We start from the raw sequence: 16,484 nt of genomic DNA on the forward strand, positions 1-16,484 counted from the left end.
AGGAAAAAGAAAAATGGAAAAAGGAAATGGATGAATTATTCGATAACAGAATAATAAACATCATCAGTGAGACTGGCCATTGGTTTTGGGCAAAGACAAATGAGGAGCTGGTAAAAGTACAATTATATTATGCTGCTATGAGAAAAGAATTCGATGATTTAGAGGAAAATGCCAATTCTTTAATAAAGATACAAAGAGAAACCCTAAGTTTTGATTGGCCAGATGATGATACTTTTAATAGATGGAAAAATCAGTTTAGTGAGCAGATGTCAGGAGACGATGACGAAGAAGATGTAAGAGTAATAGTTACTTTTGTAATCATCAATGATGACATAGAAAATCCCCAGGTTAAAGTGAGTTTGCAGGTAACAGAAGATGATACATCACTTACAGACCTTATGGGTATGTACTCTGAAGATGAAGAATGATTGTAAGATCAGATCACAACAACCAAGAAGCATAACAGAAAGGGACCCGCCAAGAATTGTTGTTGTAATTAACCTTTCTGTTATTTTTGTTTTTGTCTTTCTAAAGAAGGACACCTGTCACCTTCTTTAGCCTGAAGCTTGTTGCATCTCACACTATTTTAAGTGAGATCCCAAGGCTAAAGAATAGTCCGAATTCTATTTTTACTAAGTATTGTGCTTAGTTCTGTTTTTGGTCCAAACATTTTGGGAAGGAAATTTGTAGTATACTTTTCTGTCAAAATCTCTGAGATATAGATGAATGTAGAAAGAACTGTGCTTCTTCTCTAAAGGTCTTTCTGGGTCTATTGTAAAGGATATACCATTTTCAAAGGAAATGAATACAAATTATGAACTGTCCCCATATCTGTTCTTTTTTGAATTTTGTCTCCTTTTAAATACTTAGCTACCTTGATGTTGTGTGAGTAAAAGCTTATGCAATTGATTGCAATATAGTAAGGCTGTACATCCATTTGTTATTGCTGTTAATTCAATGGATTAAATAAAGGCTCTGATGAATGTGATGAGGTTGCTTAGGTGTTAAAAAAGATTGTTGAATGATAAATTCTGGTAAGAATTGCTGATAAGAATTTGTTGCAAAGCAACAAATTAGATCTAAGAATTTACTTGACTCTGAATCCCCAATGGATTAGGCACTGATCGAAAGTATTTCAGCCAAAAGAGAAGTATATTATGACTGGTTTTTTCAAAGTACATCATAAAATCAATTTTTACTTATATTTCCTGTAAGATATTCAAAGTTGGCCAGCACTTGCCTGCATGGATTGTTTTAGCTTCATTTAGCCATTGCTGTTGGAAACATCTGCAGAGCTATAGAAGATTTCTTGGCCATATCTGTTCAAGGGATGTGTTTATCAATTCGGTAAGATTTACGTATATGTTTGAGGATTTAGAGATGAGAATCAAAATGAAACTAAGAATAATTCTCATACAATTGTTCCATCTTTGAACCATCCCCGGGTACACCCGCCCTGGTTTTTACAGAGCCAAAAGAGTAGAAAACCGTCTAAGGTTTTGTTGGAGTTGGGTCCTAGTACTTTGCATATGCAAGTGATAATGAGAATTGGCTATTCTTTAGGTTGTGTATGTACTGATATCTAGGTATTAAGCCTTTTGTCGCCTAGTAGTTTTAGCACTGTTTTAACATCATAATAAAACACCAACAAAACTAATGTCTCCATTTCATACAACTTGACTTCAACTATAATCTCATTTTACCAAATTTTATCCCCAAATAACATCACACTATAGACAACTTTCACTTACTTTTTTATTAAACATATCATAAATGATATTATTTGGATATTCATTCACTTACTTTTTTATTAGTTCCTGTCAAGGAGGAATACTTATGCATTCATGTCAATCCAAATATGACATTAACACTAACCAATCAAATCCAAGAATTTAAAAGATTATATGAGATTTCAAATGTTTATATCTTTTTCTAATTTTTCATTATTTTATAAATCACATTTTTCATCCATTCTATTCATCCATACTATTTTTGGTGAGGGAGAAAATTAATTTTCTTCAAAAAAAATACAAATATTTTCTAACAACTTTATCTTGTATTAATGGATGTATTAAGTATAACTTTATCTTTTTCACATTTGTAACAAGTTGATAAGATTTTATTTTTTCAATCATTTTATCTTCCACCTCACACAACATTTCTAATCAATATTAATTATCACAATCTATTAAATATTTTCAATTTCTTATTTTAAATATATTTATTATTAGTTTTACACTGATGTTTATTTTTGACTATTTGATATAACTTGTTCCTAAAACTTCATGTAATGCATAAGTTCAAATTATACTTCTATATATATCAAACTAATAAATAAGTCTTCTTAATGAAATTTCAATCTGTTATATCTTTGTATTTGAATTTCTAATTTTTTTAAAACTTTGCTTTTTTAATAAAAGTAGTTAAATTATTAATATGAGTTTCCTTTTATAAAAATAAATGAAAAAATATTATTTTTTAATTATATTTTATAATAGTATTTGTAATATGCATAATTGATAAGTGTTACAATTTTTAAATTATATTATTTATTATTAATAATATTTTTTATTTAAACAATTTATCATTTAGTTTAAATACATTTAAAACTTAAATATATATATTTAATATTAAATTAATAATTATATTTATATCAAAAAATATACTAAAGAAAAAGAAATAACCATAAAATAGAGATAATTCAATTCTAAAAAATATATAAATTATTATTAAATTTTTATAAACTATGTATTAAAATTAAATAGTTATATTTTATTTCTTATTTATTACATCAAATTTATTTGTATTACATCTATTTATTATTTACAAATGTACATATTAAATTATATAGATATTATTAGTTTTGCCAAGGTAGAAATACTTATGCATTTATGTAAATCCAAATATGACATTAACACTAACCAATCAAATCCAAGAATTTAAAAGATTATATGAAATTTCAAATGTTTATATTTTTTTTCTAATTTTTCATTATTTTATAAATCATATTTTCATCCATTCTATTGGTTCATACTATTTTTGGTGGGAGAGAAAATTAATTTTCTTCAACAAAAAATACAAATATTTTCTAACAACTTCATCTTGCATTAATGAATGTATTAATTATAAATTTATCTTTTTCACATTTGTGACAAGTTGATAAGATTTTTTTTTAAATCATTTTATCTTCCACCTCACACATGTCTAATCAATATTAATTATCACAATCTATTAAATATTTTTAATTTCTTATTATATATATATATAACACAAATAAATATGTCTTTTTAATATAATTTCAATATGTTATATCTTTGTATTTGAATTTCTAATTTTTTAAAAACTTTTCTTTTTTAATAAAAATAGTTAAATTATTACTATTATTTTACTTTTATAAAAATAAATTAAACAATATTATATTTTAATTATATTTTATAATAGTGTTTGTAATATGTATAATTGATAAGTGTTACAATTTTTAAATTATATTATTTATTACTATTAATATATTTTTTTTTTTGCGAATGAGGTTAATCATGGATACTTCTGGAGGCTGCACTTGGATAACATACATGTTTTCAATCAAACCTTTAGTAGGTTTAGCAATGAGATTAAAAGAAGACCTCACAATGCTTCTAGTAAGATGGTTTACATGCAGAATCAAATTCAAGATTCGAAAAGCATGGTGTGGATGGATGGCCCCTTGGGCTGGGTAGCTTGGGTGGATACCTAGGCTGATGAGCTTTACTTGGTGTCATGGTTTATGATTTTGTTCTGTTGTTTCGTTATATATACTTCATTTTGATGGTGTGAGGCTTGGCCTCTGAACTTTGATACTCTATGGTCTCTTGTAATTTTGATCTCTTTATTTCTAATATAAAAAAAAATTATTTATTTAAACAATTTATTATTTAATTTAAATACATTTAAAACTTAAATATATATTTTAATATTAAATTAATAATAATATTTTATATTAAAAAAATACTAAAAAAAAATCACAAAATAGAAATAATTCAATTTAAAAAGATATATAAATTATTATTAAGTTTTTAAGTTTTTATAAACTATGTATTAAAATTAAATAGTTATATTTTATTTCTTATTTATTACATCATATTTATTCATTAACATCAAATTTATATGTATTACATCTATTTATTATTTACAAATATATATATTAAATTATATAGATATTATTTCATAATTAAAAATTACTTAATTTTATGAAAAATTAGAAATACAAAACATTAAATAGGAAACCTTCTCTAATTGTGTAAAATTAAACAATTAGTTTTACTTATAAAATATTTTTATATTTCAATACATTTCATTTTTTTATTATAGAAATATGAGTTTTAATATAAAAATTAAATTCTTAGTTTCATTAATTAAAATATAATATATTTTAATTTTTTGCTATAACCATGATTTTATTTTGACTATTTGTTTTATTAAGAAAAATAATTATATTTAATTCTCTCTCTCTCTCTCACACACACACACACACACACACACACACACACACACACACACACACACAAAACTTATGTTGATATCACTCTATCTTACTATTTTATCTTTCTTCCTCTTCCTCCTCTATATTATCTATTCTTTTTTCCTCTGCATATATGTTTATGTTTTTTAAATTAAAAGCGACCAAAAGCAAGGGGGTCGGCCCTTAACAGTCAAAAGGCTGGTAACCAGCACATTACCAACCAGTAACAAAAACAAACAAAAAGAACAGGAGAACCAGCAGTCAGAGACAAGAACCTAAAATCAGAGAGCTAGAACCAGAAAGGAACCCTAGCAACTAAACAAAGTCCAACGAGGCACTCAGGCCAAATAAAAACTTAATTACAACTGATAACCAACAAAACTATAACTGTCATAACAATATATAAAGTCTTTGGATCCATGGACCCCATAACTGAACAGAAATAATTTTTTTTTTAAAAAAAGAAAAAAGAAAAAAAAGAGACTTAGATTTCTTTTTTCCCTTTTCCTCTTGCATGAAGAAGAATTTGGGCCTAGTCGCCAGCAAGGAACTTAAAGAGTAATTTATTGTCCTCCATGTCCAAGCCAGCTTCCTCCTTCTCCTGCGCCAGCAATTGGAGGGTAGTTGCAGCAGCATGAGTAACTTTAAGTCCAAACTTGGAGAAGGTGAAAAACCCCTCCTCCAAAGCTTTGACTCTTTCCTCCAGGTTTCCGTAATGCTCCTCCACCGTCATCGTCTCCTCTTTATGCTCATCGACCTTCTTAGCAACAACCTCCTTCATTTTCTGTCCCTTTGGTTTATCTTGCAGCACCCATGGGTTAGAAGAAATCTTCGAATTTTTCTTAACAGGGGAAGAAATGGTAATTGGGGAATTATCCTTTTTGCTCGTCTCATCACAAAAAGTAAAGGGTTTAAGTGAGAAGCTAGCTAAAACATGGGTTGTCTCAATATTCCTTTCTTTGCTGTTCGACACTTGAGTTTGAGAGTCATCCATCAAAATGTTCTCAAAATTGAAACTTTTTTCCCCCTCCTCATTACCATCATCCTTTTCAGAGTTGGAAATGCTTTCCTCCTCCCTTCTGTCATTGTTATTGTCTGAGCTATCTTCTTCAACTTCCTCAACAGGGTATCTAATTGACTTCTACTTACCCCTAGCCTAAGACTGAGCTAGCCTACCAGACCTTCTTCTTGCTTTTCCCCCAATATCTTCACCAGAATCCTCTCCAACAACCTCTACCACCTTATCAACTTTTAATTTCTTGTTTCCCTTTTGTTCTATGGCTGTGTCAAGTTTTTTCTTTTTCTTAGTATCCTTACTAGGAGATGGCCTAGGAGTATGGGTTTTCGTCCCCGTATTGGAGCTCGAGGGGGAAATCCTACTATGCCGGGAGTTTTCCACAACAACCTCTCTGAGGGGACATAAAGCTAAGTGGAACTGATATAGATGAAAAATTAACCCCTGATGAATAATGGTGAAGTTTAGGCCTTTACTTTTTTTTCCCTTAATATCTTTAATCATATCCTCGAGCGAATGTAGAAGAAAAAACGAAATGAAAATGAAATCCCTATTTCTAAAATGATTCAACAAGGGAAAATGATAGTAATAGCACACTCCAAACCTTCCTTCTAAGGTGAGATACTTCATCAGGACTAGACACACATCATCTCAGGGCTCAGGTAACTTATCCCTTTTAAACCCTCCTCTGTAGTGAATCGGCTCCTCATTCTCCGCAAAGAAGTTTTTCTTGTTATTCTCATCCGAGACTTTGGTGACTTTCTTCCACTTTTTTCCCTTCATTGTGAGTCCTGTTGCCATGGCAATAACCTCCTCCGTGACTTGAAAAGTAATGCCGTTGATTGTGACCTTCCTATCATCCCAATTATTCACAAATTGTAACGCACAATTTTCATCGTGCCCTAGCAAAAAACCCCCTTCCTTCAGGAGATACCAGGTCGCCATCCTGTCCTTGAAGTTCTCAAGTCTCGTTGGTTCCAACCGATTCAAATCACCTCCCATATCAATTTCACCACTATCCTGCCTCTCTTCCTCAGAAATACGCATCAGAACTTTATCGCTTTCCAATTCTTTGTGGCTACTCTCTTGCTTTAATCCTTTGGGGGAATAGGGATCAAAATTATAGACCCGCGTATGATGAGCACCAGAATCCCATAACATCTTGTTATGAGATTCGTGGGTATTAAAAAACCTAATTTTCTCTCCTCGTCGATTTTTGACATCCCAATCCATAATATCTATCGTACTTCCATTTGGGAAGCGATTTGAAGCATATATGTTTATGTTGTTATTGTTGTATATTGCTATTCGTCTCTATCTATATCTCTATCCTAGTTTTTGTCCAGTGCTAATGATTAAAAATAGTGCGAGTTCCATTTGATAATTAAGATGAGAATAATGCATAGTTGGGGGAGTTATTCCAGCTACTTATGGTTGTCTAGTAACATGCATGGTATACTTAAACATATAATGTGATATTCCAAATGCTTCATCACTTCTTCAAGTTTTATAATTCAAATATTGGTATGGATATCTTTCCTCATTGTACATAATTTAAGTTGTCAATGTAGAAGGTGCAAATTTGTCTAAAGCATATGTATTAATCGTACTATGATATTAAGTATTTAGTGCCATATTGGGGACTTGGGCCTTTTATTCTTGGGCTTAAATGCCCAAAGATATAATAATATAGCACGAGAACTTAACAACAAAATATGAGCCATCCTCTCAGATCACAAGCGCATTTCTAAGACGAGAATTTAACAACAAAATATGAGCAATCCTATCAGATCACAAGTGCATTTGTAAGCAAAAATTAATGCATTCATAATGTTAATTTAGATTCTCACTCATCTACACCTCTACAATTATTATGCATTAGGCAGGAACTATGACGCATTGCATCTCTTGTTAAACATATCGTAAATGATATTATTTTTTAGATATTCATTTTACCTTTCAAATATGCAATATGCAGTCATCATTTTACCAAGTTTTATCCTCAAATAACATCACCATGGACCAAACTTTCACTTCCGTACCTTACTTTTTAATTAAACATATCCTAGATAATTGTATTTGGATATTCATTTTACTTTTCAAGTATGCAATGTGCAATCAGATCTGTTATGCGTAATTGGTTTTTGGATTTTTCAGATCAAAGGAATCTTACGACTCTTATATATTCGGCAATGAATTGTCACGATTAGTAGAGATAAGAAGGCAGATACAATGTCGCTGCGATTCCTGGATGGGCTACTCAGTCTCTCAAATCACCAGACCGGCGCCTTGGAGGGGCCTTGTTTTAAAAGAAACCTCATTTCACCATTTCGTTTACGGCCACGGAGGAAGGGTAGGGGCCAAACATCAATATTAGCTTCATTATCTACCTCTGCTTCTGCCTCCGCCTCAGCTTCTCGCTCGCTCGGCAATTTGACGAAGCTCGATTTCCCGATCCTTAATCAGGTAACTTGGCATGTCTGCTTTACTTAATTCTTATGACCGTTTATTCATCTTCTTTTTCGGCGAGTAAAGGCAAAACTTTTTTAGCATTCAAATCAAAACTGACCTTTTTGTGGATTTCGGTGGCTGCTGTAGCAGCCCTGATTATCAAATTTCCAACATTTAACCTTTTTAAAACAGAGAGCTCGTGTAAGAACTCGAGAAGCCCCTAACGGGTCAGTACTTATCTGAAGGAAATTCCAGCAATTATTAAAGCTTAAAAAAAAATGTTATCTAAAGTTTTAGCAGCTCCATAACTGCAGCTGCATGATTCAAAACATAATTGATAACAGACATTCCAAATTTTTACCTAGGAATAAACTGGTGTCAAGGGTATCTCGTCTACCACAACTAATAATAAAGCCTACTGGTATCAAGGGTATCTCGTCTCCCACAACTAACAATAAAGCCTTCATTATCACCTTGTTACTTGACATCAGCTATATATTTATCTCCCGGACCAACCACAAAGTCAACAGCCTTGTTTCTGCACTCGAGCTTCCTAAAAGAGCTATCCGCCAATCTGAGATGTAGATTAGGGTGCAGTCCCATGGAGGGAGGGGGGCTTCCTAAAAAAATTCAGCTGTGCTACTTAAACTTTTTAGGATTATGTTGAAGTGGAAGGTTTCATGAATTTTGAAGTGAAGTTTATGCTTAAAGTTCACAATTTATGGAAGCTGGTGGTCTCATGAATTGTTTTATTTAGTTTTGTCAATTTACATGACTAAAAAATTAAAAAATAATATTGATAAGAATAAAAAAATATAGGATTGACAAGTGGTGCACAAAAACTTAAGCTGGTGGGGTAATTTCTAACCCCCATCTTTTCCACCTGCTCAAATTTGCACCCTAAAAGGTAGGGGTTGCTATTTTTGAGGAGAAGATTCCAATTAATCTTGTAGTATTTTTTTTTTTTCACTTCATGGGACCTTCCACTCCATAAAAATAGATCCTGAAGCCCCCCTCATGGGACTGCACCCTTATAGAGAGTCTCCCAAGCACAAGTGTAACAAACACCTACAAGAGTTATTTAATAGTAGTATATAATCTTTGAACTCTCTTTCACTGAGTGGATCCTCGAGGAACGATCTTATCCTTTTCCTTTGCAGGTTTCCTAACATCAGGTAGCATGTCTTGCTGCTGCATGGCACCAGTCTGAGCTCCTCCACCTCTCGTTGAAATCATAACTCAAGGTTGGGGCACACATGTTAGGATTTGCATTGAGGGTAGACAAGGAACACAAAAGGTGACCCAAGTTTAGAAGATGGTTGCTTGAAAATAGTAGAGGTGGAGTGATCTTTAATGGTGGTCAACTCCTTAGCCAATCGTTTCGCTTTATCTCTTATAGGTACTTGAAAATTTAGGCAATTGGCCCAAGAGAACCATTTTTTCATTCTTGTTTGAACGATGTGACAACCAATGCGATTTCCTCAGCGAATTGCCAGAACAAGTTTGTTGAGAGCTGGTAGGAGTACATGAATAGTGGATTTTTAAGGTGACTGAAAAAAATGAATTCTTTTCCTGGTCAAGCATTTTAACAATTATTAGAACCTTACTCATGGTAGCTAGGATAAGATGATGGATCTTATCCATCAATTTGGTGAGTTGAAGATTAGGGTTGGTGTAAGGATTCTTGGGAAGCTTAGGTCTTAAAATAAACTTGATACCTAGGGATTTGTTAGCAGTGGAAGGATTATGGCTAGACTCACCTTTTGGGAATTTTTACAAGGGATGGTGGATTTTCTATTCACCATCGATAGGTTTAAGGAGGCCAAGTGAAAAATTGGCTGAAAATTGTAAAGCACACCTAACAAGAGACCTCTAACAATTAGAGATACAGAGCATGGAGTTGAAAGTACCATCTTGAAACCAAAAGCGAGAGCAAGGGATACCATTATTTCTATTTAGTATTAAAAATGAGAGCAACAACTACACTTGTGCTTGTGCTTGAGTTCTATCACCCACAAACCCAAGTAATGTTGCAATTGGTTGAAATTGTTGAAAGGTAAGAATGGATGGAATCTCAAAGTATGCATAGGAGGTGAAGGTAAAGAAAAGAAGTGTGCGTGTGAATGAGTTGAAGGAAATGAGGAAGAGGATGTGATGAAGGTAAAGGTAATGCCATCTTTATTCATAATTCTTGTTGTATAGGCACCTTGCACATACAAATTCTCCTACTCTCATTCCTTAACAAGACATTGACATATTGTTTGCTATTATAAATAGGAAAGTAGAGGCATAATCATTAATCAATTCTCATTGCTTATATTTGAAAAAAAGATTTTTTTGTACCGAAAGAGATTGTACATAAATTCAAAATATTTTGTCACCCAAGATTGTATCATCATGAATGGGGATTCACGGTTGGAGGGGACCACCCATAGGAAATTTTAATATCATTAGTCTTTTTAACCACCTTTTCATTATCTTTAAGGAGAAGGCCTACTCCAAGCTTAGCACAAGGAAGATCAATTCGTTTAGCTATCCACTCTTGAGATGGCTCAAGAATTAAAGTTTTTTTGGGGAGGGTGCTAGACACTCTACTGGCACCTATGAGACTATAGTTGATATGGGGATTTTAAACCTGATTGAAAAGATTGGTAATGTCCATAATTACTTGATTTGGTCTCCAAAATCAAAGAGTGGCACCTAAATTGAGGGCCAATACAAGGATTTAAGTGTTAGTTTCATCAATAACTATGGGGAGTTCATAGAAGATAACAAGTGACAACCCAAGCCATATATCAAGTGCTTCAACAAGGTTGTATGAGTTGACATTAAGGCCCCAACAAAAGCGAAAGAGTGAGTGCTTTTCTCACTATTTGAATTCCCTTGGTTTCTTTTGCTTTATGAGGTTCTATTGCCAATACAAGAAATTGAAAATTAGTTTTGTCAATAACTATGGGGAGTTATAGAAGATAACAAGTGACAACCCAAGCCATATATCAAGTGCTTTAACAAGGTTGTATCAGTTGACATCAAGGCCTTAACAAAAGCAAATGAGTGAGTGCTTCTCTCACTATTTGAATTCCCTTTGTTTCTTTTGCTCTATGAGTATCTCTTGAAGTTCTATTGGTAATACGTTATGAGATTGTATGCCTATACATACAATGGAGTCTGCTACTTGTCTTTGATGTATTAATACTTAAAATAACCATAAGACAATCTTGTCTTCTAACTTAGTTTAATAATAGGCAGATATAAATGAGAAAATGACAACAAATAAAATCAATAGATCCTTAGACTAGATATGGAGGAACTGTAGTTCTGAGTGTAGATTAAAAGTTATATTCTGTATGAGAGATCCCTATCAGTTTTTCTTGGCAATAGTAGTAGATGCTAATGTGTTTTATTGTTAATCTTATTATTTTTTTTGTTCTATATGTTGGTCTTGGGAGCTGGGCAGAACCTCTTTGTTAGGCATTTGGTGAATATTGGTGAGAAAGAAGAAAAATCAAGATAAACTAGGCATTTGAATAAATGTTACTAAGTCTGCACCAAGAAGAATAAGGCCAATGATGGGAGGTGATCAAACATTGTCTTGAAATTTTCTGTGTGTTAATGACTTTAAAAGCTATAATAAATAGTTTTAAAAATATGAGTTGTGAAATGTGTTGATAGTTGTAAGAATTGAGGAGCTCTGCTGCATATAATTGAAGATCCCTATCCCTTATACTAGCAATAGAGTGAAAGGAATGAGTTGGCAAGGGAAGAATTTTATAACATCCCTTATACTAGCAATAGAGTGAAAGGGATGAGTTGGCAAGGGAAGAATTTTATAACAGACTTGATTTTTCCTAAAATATCACTAATTGTTTTTCAAATTCTCTAAGTTATTAAGTGTTAATTCATTCTATACTTGGGCATTCTATCCATACAAGATAGGCATTTGTCCAATTATATCTAACCTCATGGGTTGAGCATCTATCTATATGGGGGATGAATACATATATTTTATTCAAGATATACATCTATCTAAGTAGGGTAGGCATGCATCCATATAGATTAGGCAAATGCTTTATCTAGCACGTCAGACTCATTGGGACCAACCAGGTCTTGAGTCACTTGAAGACTACACTTCCTCATTGGGAGCACATGGAGTTTATCATTGTTTAGGGGTATGGAATTTAATACACAAAAGCTCGAACCTTGCCATAGAGTTTTGGTCTTAAGAAATCAAACATGTAGTTCTGTTTTCTAACCAGGTTCAATGTAAATTGTTAATGTGGGTATTTAACCCTTTCTAGAGCTCTTTTTGCGTAGATTGTTCCTTTGCGGCTGCTTATTCACAAAGGGAAGCACATACAACGATTGGTTGTCATGACCATTGCATGTTTTTCCTAATTCCATCAAAGTCCTAATCCTATTTGTAGTGTCACCCTTCACTTGTGTGTCAAATATTATATCAAATAATTTTCATACATAAATAAAAGTAGATATAAATGCAACATACAACCAATTTATATATACATCATAAAATCCTACTAATATCTTTTGGATCATAGCATTTATCTTTTTAGTTAGTGATCCAAGGGAAATTTCCCATCCTTGGATCTTAATCAACATGTCCCTTATTTGTCCTCACGATTTATATGGACAATGCCGCAGTTGTCTATAAATGAAGTAGCTCAAAGTGCAATGACACTACCTATAAATGTGAGTCAGAGGCACTATTAATAGTAAACATTTCTGATTTTGGTTTCATGTCTTGATTAGGTTGTCTAATAACTAGTATTTACAAATTGAAATTTGTTTCTTTTAAAAGGAAAGAGGACGTAATAATGTAAATGCCTAGTATATAAATTAGTTACAAATAAGAATTAAAAGAATTGAATCAAGCAACATAACATAAAATAAGCTTAACTGTAATTGAAAATAACCTTTTACTTCTAAAGCACATTCTAGACTAGTTTTAAATTGTGTCTATATATTTGATCCTTCGCATCTTTATTACTAAATTGTTTATAGTTAACATGCATAGAACTTTATAAAGTTGTACATTATAACTTATAATATCGACTTTGTATTCCCTTTGAATTCTGGCACTAGTCTTTATATTATTCATGATTCATAATTTATGCGCTGGCAATTGTTTCACATCTTTCCTTTGAAGAATTAGTATATTCATTTGATGCATTAATCCATAATTGTTCTTATTTTAAAACATTCATATAGTCATTTATTATTCTTAATTCATTAGTTGCAAGTTTAAAGTTCTGTAATCCTTGCCATTCGGGGAACTTTCATTGCATTCACATTCTAACCAATCTGTTATAAGTATCTAGGATTTAGATGATTTGTTCAGGATCAGGTATAGCCGTCTTAGGCTTGCGGAGCTAGAAGTGTAGAAGACTCGAATCAAGTTGACCGGCCTTGTCAAGTTGGCCATAATCGGTTGGATATCCCAGCATTGAGTTGGCAAGACTCGTAGGATTCCAATCTACTGGTTTGGGAACCAACAGATTGCAGGCATATTTTTTAAATGTTTTGATTGCTACGTGGGTAGAAATATAGGGGCATATATGGCTCAGGATTGTTTTCCTATGAACATAATGGATTTCGGAAAGACCTTTTTCAAAATTGATTGGTCTTAAATAGAATCAATATTGAGATCTATTGGCTCTAGGAACAAATCATTTGTATGTTTCTGATTGTATTTTGGGATGTGTCTTTTCAAGAGCAAACCCATGGAGAATTGCTTGAATATTTCTTTTTAATTGTTTGTTATTGCTGCTGAAGCAATCTCTTTAATCTTGAGGGATGCTGATTTAGCCCTTGGGATGAGATGTATGAAGTTGCTCCAACGGGGTTGAGGGGCAATGCAACCAAGTCCAAGTTAAGGTATTTGAGGCCACACAGACCTTCATTGTGCATACCATCTTTCATAATTTTATCTCTGTATTTCCAACTTTTCTCCAGCACCAAGTTCTCATTATTTTTGACCAATCTGTCTTCAAAGAACTAGTGGTGTAGCTAGATAATTTGACTACTAAGGGAAACACAATTGAAGATACAAATATCATCATTCTAGAATCTTTTGTTGGGCAAAATAAGTGCATTTAATGTAAAAAATAAACTACACAATCAAATGACAGATTGCAAGGGTAGTTTTATTTCCTTGTGAGGTGAATCTACACTAAAATTCCTTGAGTCCTCCCTAAAAGCTTAAGTGAGTCTCCATGTAAAACTTGTGAGTCCTAGATAGAACCCAATCTTGACTTGAAAAAGCCTGATAGTTTGTGGAAAAAGAGAATTGGTTATTCATGTTTTCTTTGATTGCATTTATGTTGTGTCTATACGGAAGAAGGTTTTTCTGGTTTGGTCTTCATATACTTCTTAAGAGATATAAAGTTTGATATGTTGCTTGGATTAATTTGCTTATTAGAAAGGAGAACCATTCATATATTATACGTATATAGTTCCCCAAATATCCTTTGGTATTAATGGAAGATGATAAATAACCATTTTTTTAGAAGTATAATTCTTCTTTTATTGATTGGTTATGGTAAATTATTTAGAGTTCAACAGTCTTAACAATTGCTATGTTGTGTTTGAGCATCACATATTCCTCTAGGGTGTTTTTTGGTGAATTGGTTCATTGAGGGTTGATGGTTCAACTAGGGTGGCAAAGGCTTGTGAGTAAGGGCATTTGAATTTGAAGGAAAGTTAGTGTTAATGCTTTTGAACCAGAATAGCAAATCAGAGAGCTGATATCTTAACCACAACACAATAACAAAATGATGCAAAGATCTACCCTTGGGAAATGCTCCTACTCAAGGGGAAAACCCAGCCACACCTAGAAAAGGTTCTCTTTATTTAGTTTCTCAAAACAAAGTCTCTGCCCCTTTCAAAGTTGTCAATACTCAATGATCACACACGAGTAGAGTTCATAAAAAGACAAAGTATCACCGCTAAAAAGTCATGATACACTAATCACTAGAATCTCAGAAGGTAACCTTTACATACAATTGGGAAAGATATATAATACTATATGCTGCTCGTGCACCGAGCAGAGATCACAACTCATAATACAACGAATGTTTTCTCTTCAGAATTACAAAGAATACACAAACTCCTCTGTAAGAAATCAAAAAGAACAACAAGGATTGTTTTCTTTTAGCAATAATCACTACTAAATAAGAATAGACAATCACTGTCTATCCAAGAAAATTGGATGTTATATGAATGATCACCACAAGCATGAAGATGCCCATACATGATGTCAAGGAGGATACAAAAATGGCTTCAGTAAATGTGAACTGTCACTTGCAAAAAATCAATCGGTGTCAGACTGTAGTTCAAAAATTAAGCTGGGAGTTTTTGGGAAGGAGTCACATGGAACTAGGAAAGTCGTGCATAAGCTGGTGATTGGTCTTCACTAACATGTCTCCGCTGTATAGAACACTAAATTCATGTACTGTTATACTTCCAGTTGGCTTCAGCCATTGTAATGGGAGATATAATATAAAGTCTCCATTGCAAGGTATAAGAGTTCTGGTTCTTGCCACTGTTGTGGCCAGGGTATTGGTAGAAGCAATCATTGAGTGTATTTGGTCCATCGTCACCGCCTCTCAGCTGCTGGAAAATATCTTATTAAGGGTGAGCGGTTAATCTTCAAGAAATAGTCTTTATGCAATTAACTTTTGGGGAATTCTGCCATGACAGAGATGCAGTTGTAAAAGAGGAGATGTTGCTTCCATATTAAGTGCTGTGTGCTGGAGATTTCCAGACTTAAGTTTTATGATGCAGGTGATTATGCTTGTCAATGTAAGGGGACCTATGCCTTTCTATGTTCGATGATTTCAATACAGCTGATACACAACTAGTCTTGCTAGATGGTCTGAGAATGTAAATCAATAAACTTAAGCTTTTCAAGCCACTTGCAAATAACATCCAGAACCAATAAAGATTTACAAACAAAGTTATTAGATATTTAGGATTTTTTAAGAACATCAGAACCTTGACACATGTAAAGGAACTTGGTGCTCCTCTCAGTCCCAGATCTATGATGTCAGGAATGAGATTATTTTTGCTCTAATTTTGGTTGTAAAATATTCCATATATATAATGTGAAGTTTGAGTAAGGTCAGCCACAAAGGATATCGAAGAATGGTCTAACCCAATCCTAGGGAGCACTCAAAGAGAGCATGTTTGCCGCATGGGGTAAATAGATTAATGCACACAGACAATAGACAAGAACAACAATACTTCTTTTATTATTCGCATATGCCAAAGAGATTGCATAATGTTTATGATGATGATTACAATGATTTCAGAGGGTGTATATATACTTTTCGAAGTACCTTCCCGAAGGGGTCCGTCGGCTACATAACAATTACCGAAGGGCCCGTTGGCTACATAAAAAAAACCTTCTCGAAAGGGCCTGTCGGCTGTTTTACAATTTTACCGACAACATCACCCCCCCCAAAAAGAAAAGTTGTCTCCGGACGACAATACAACAAAATTCAA

General features: G+C 33.0%; 1 protein-coding gene across 1 annotated transcript in view; it reads left to right on the plus strand.

Annotated features, from left to right (window-relative positions):
* The first annotated feature begins 7,724 nt into the window (after positions 1–7,724).
* LOC149548186 (cysteine desulfurase 1, chloroplastic-like) overlaps positions 7,725–16,484 on the plus strand; it is a 127,407-nt gene continuing 118,647 nt past the window's right edge. The window contains exon 1 of the mRNA XM_089792231.1: positions 7,725–7,979. Within this exon, the coding sequence (XP_089648357.1) occupies positions 7,746–7,979 (234 nt within the window). The 5' untranslated portion in view covers positions 7,725–7,745. The remainder of the gene's footprint in view (positions 7,980–16,484) is intronic.

The sequence above is a fragment of the Cupressus sempervirens genome, chromosome 7 (genome assembly GCF_028749045.1).
Source record: "Cupressus sempervirens isolate cs-2001-9-10 chromosome 7, ASM2874904v1, whole genome shotgun sequence".
In the NCBI taxonomy this organism is placed as follows: domain Eukaryota; kingdom Viridiplantae; phylum Streptophyta; class Pinopsida; order Cupressales; family Cupressaceae; genus Cupressus; species Cupressus sempervirens.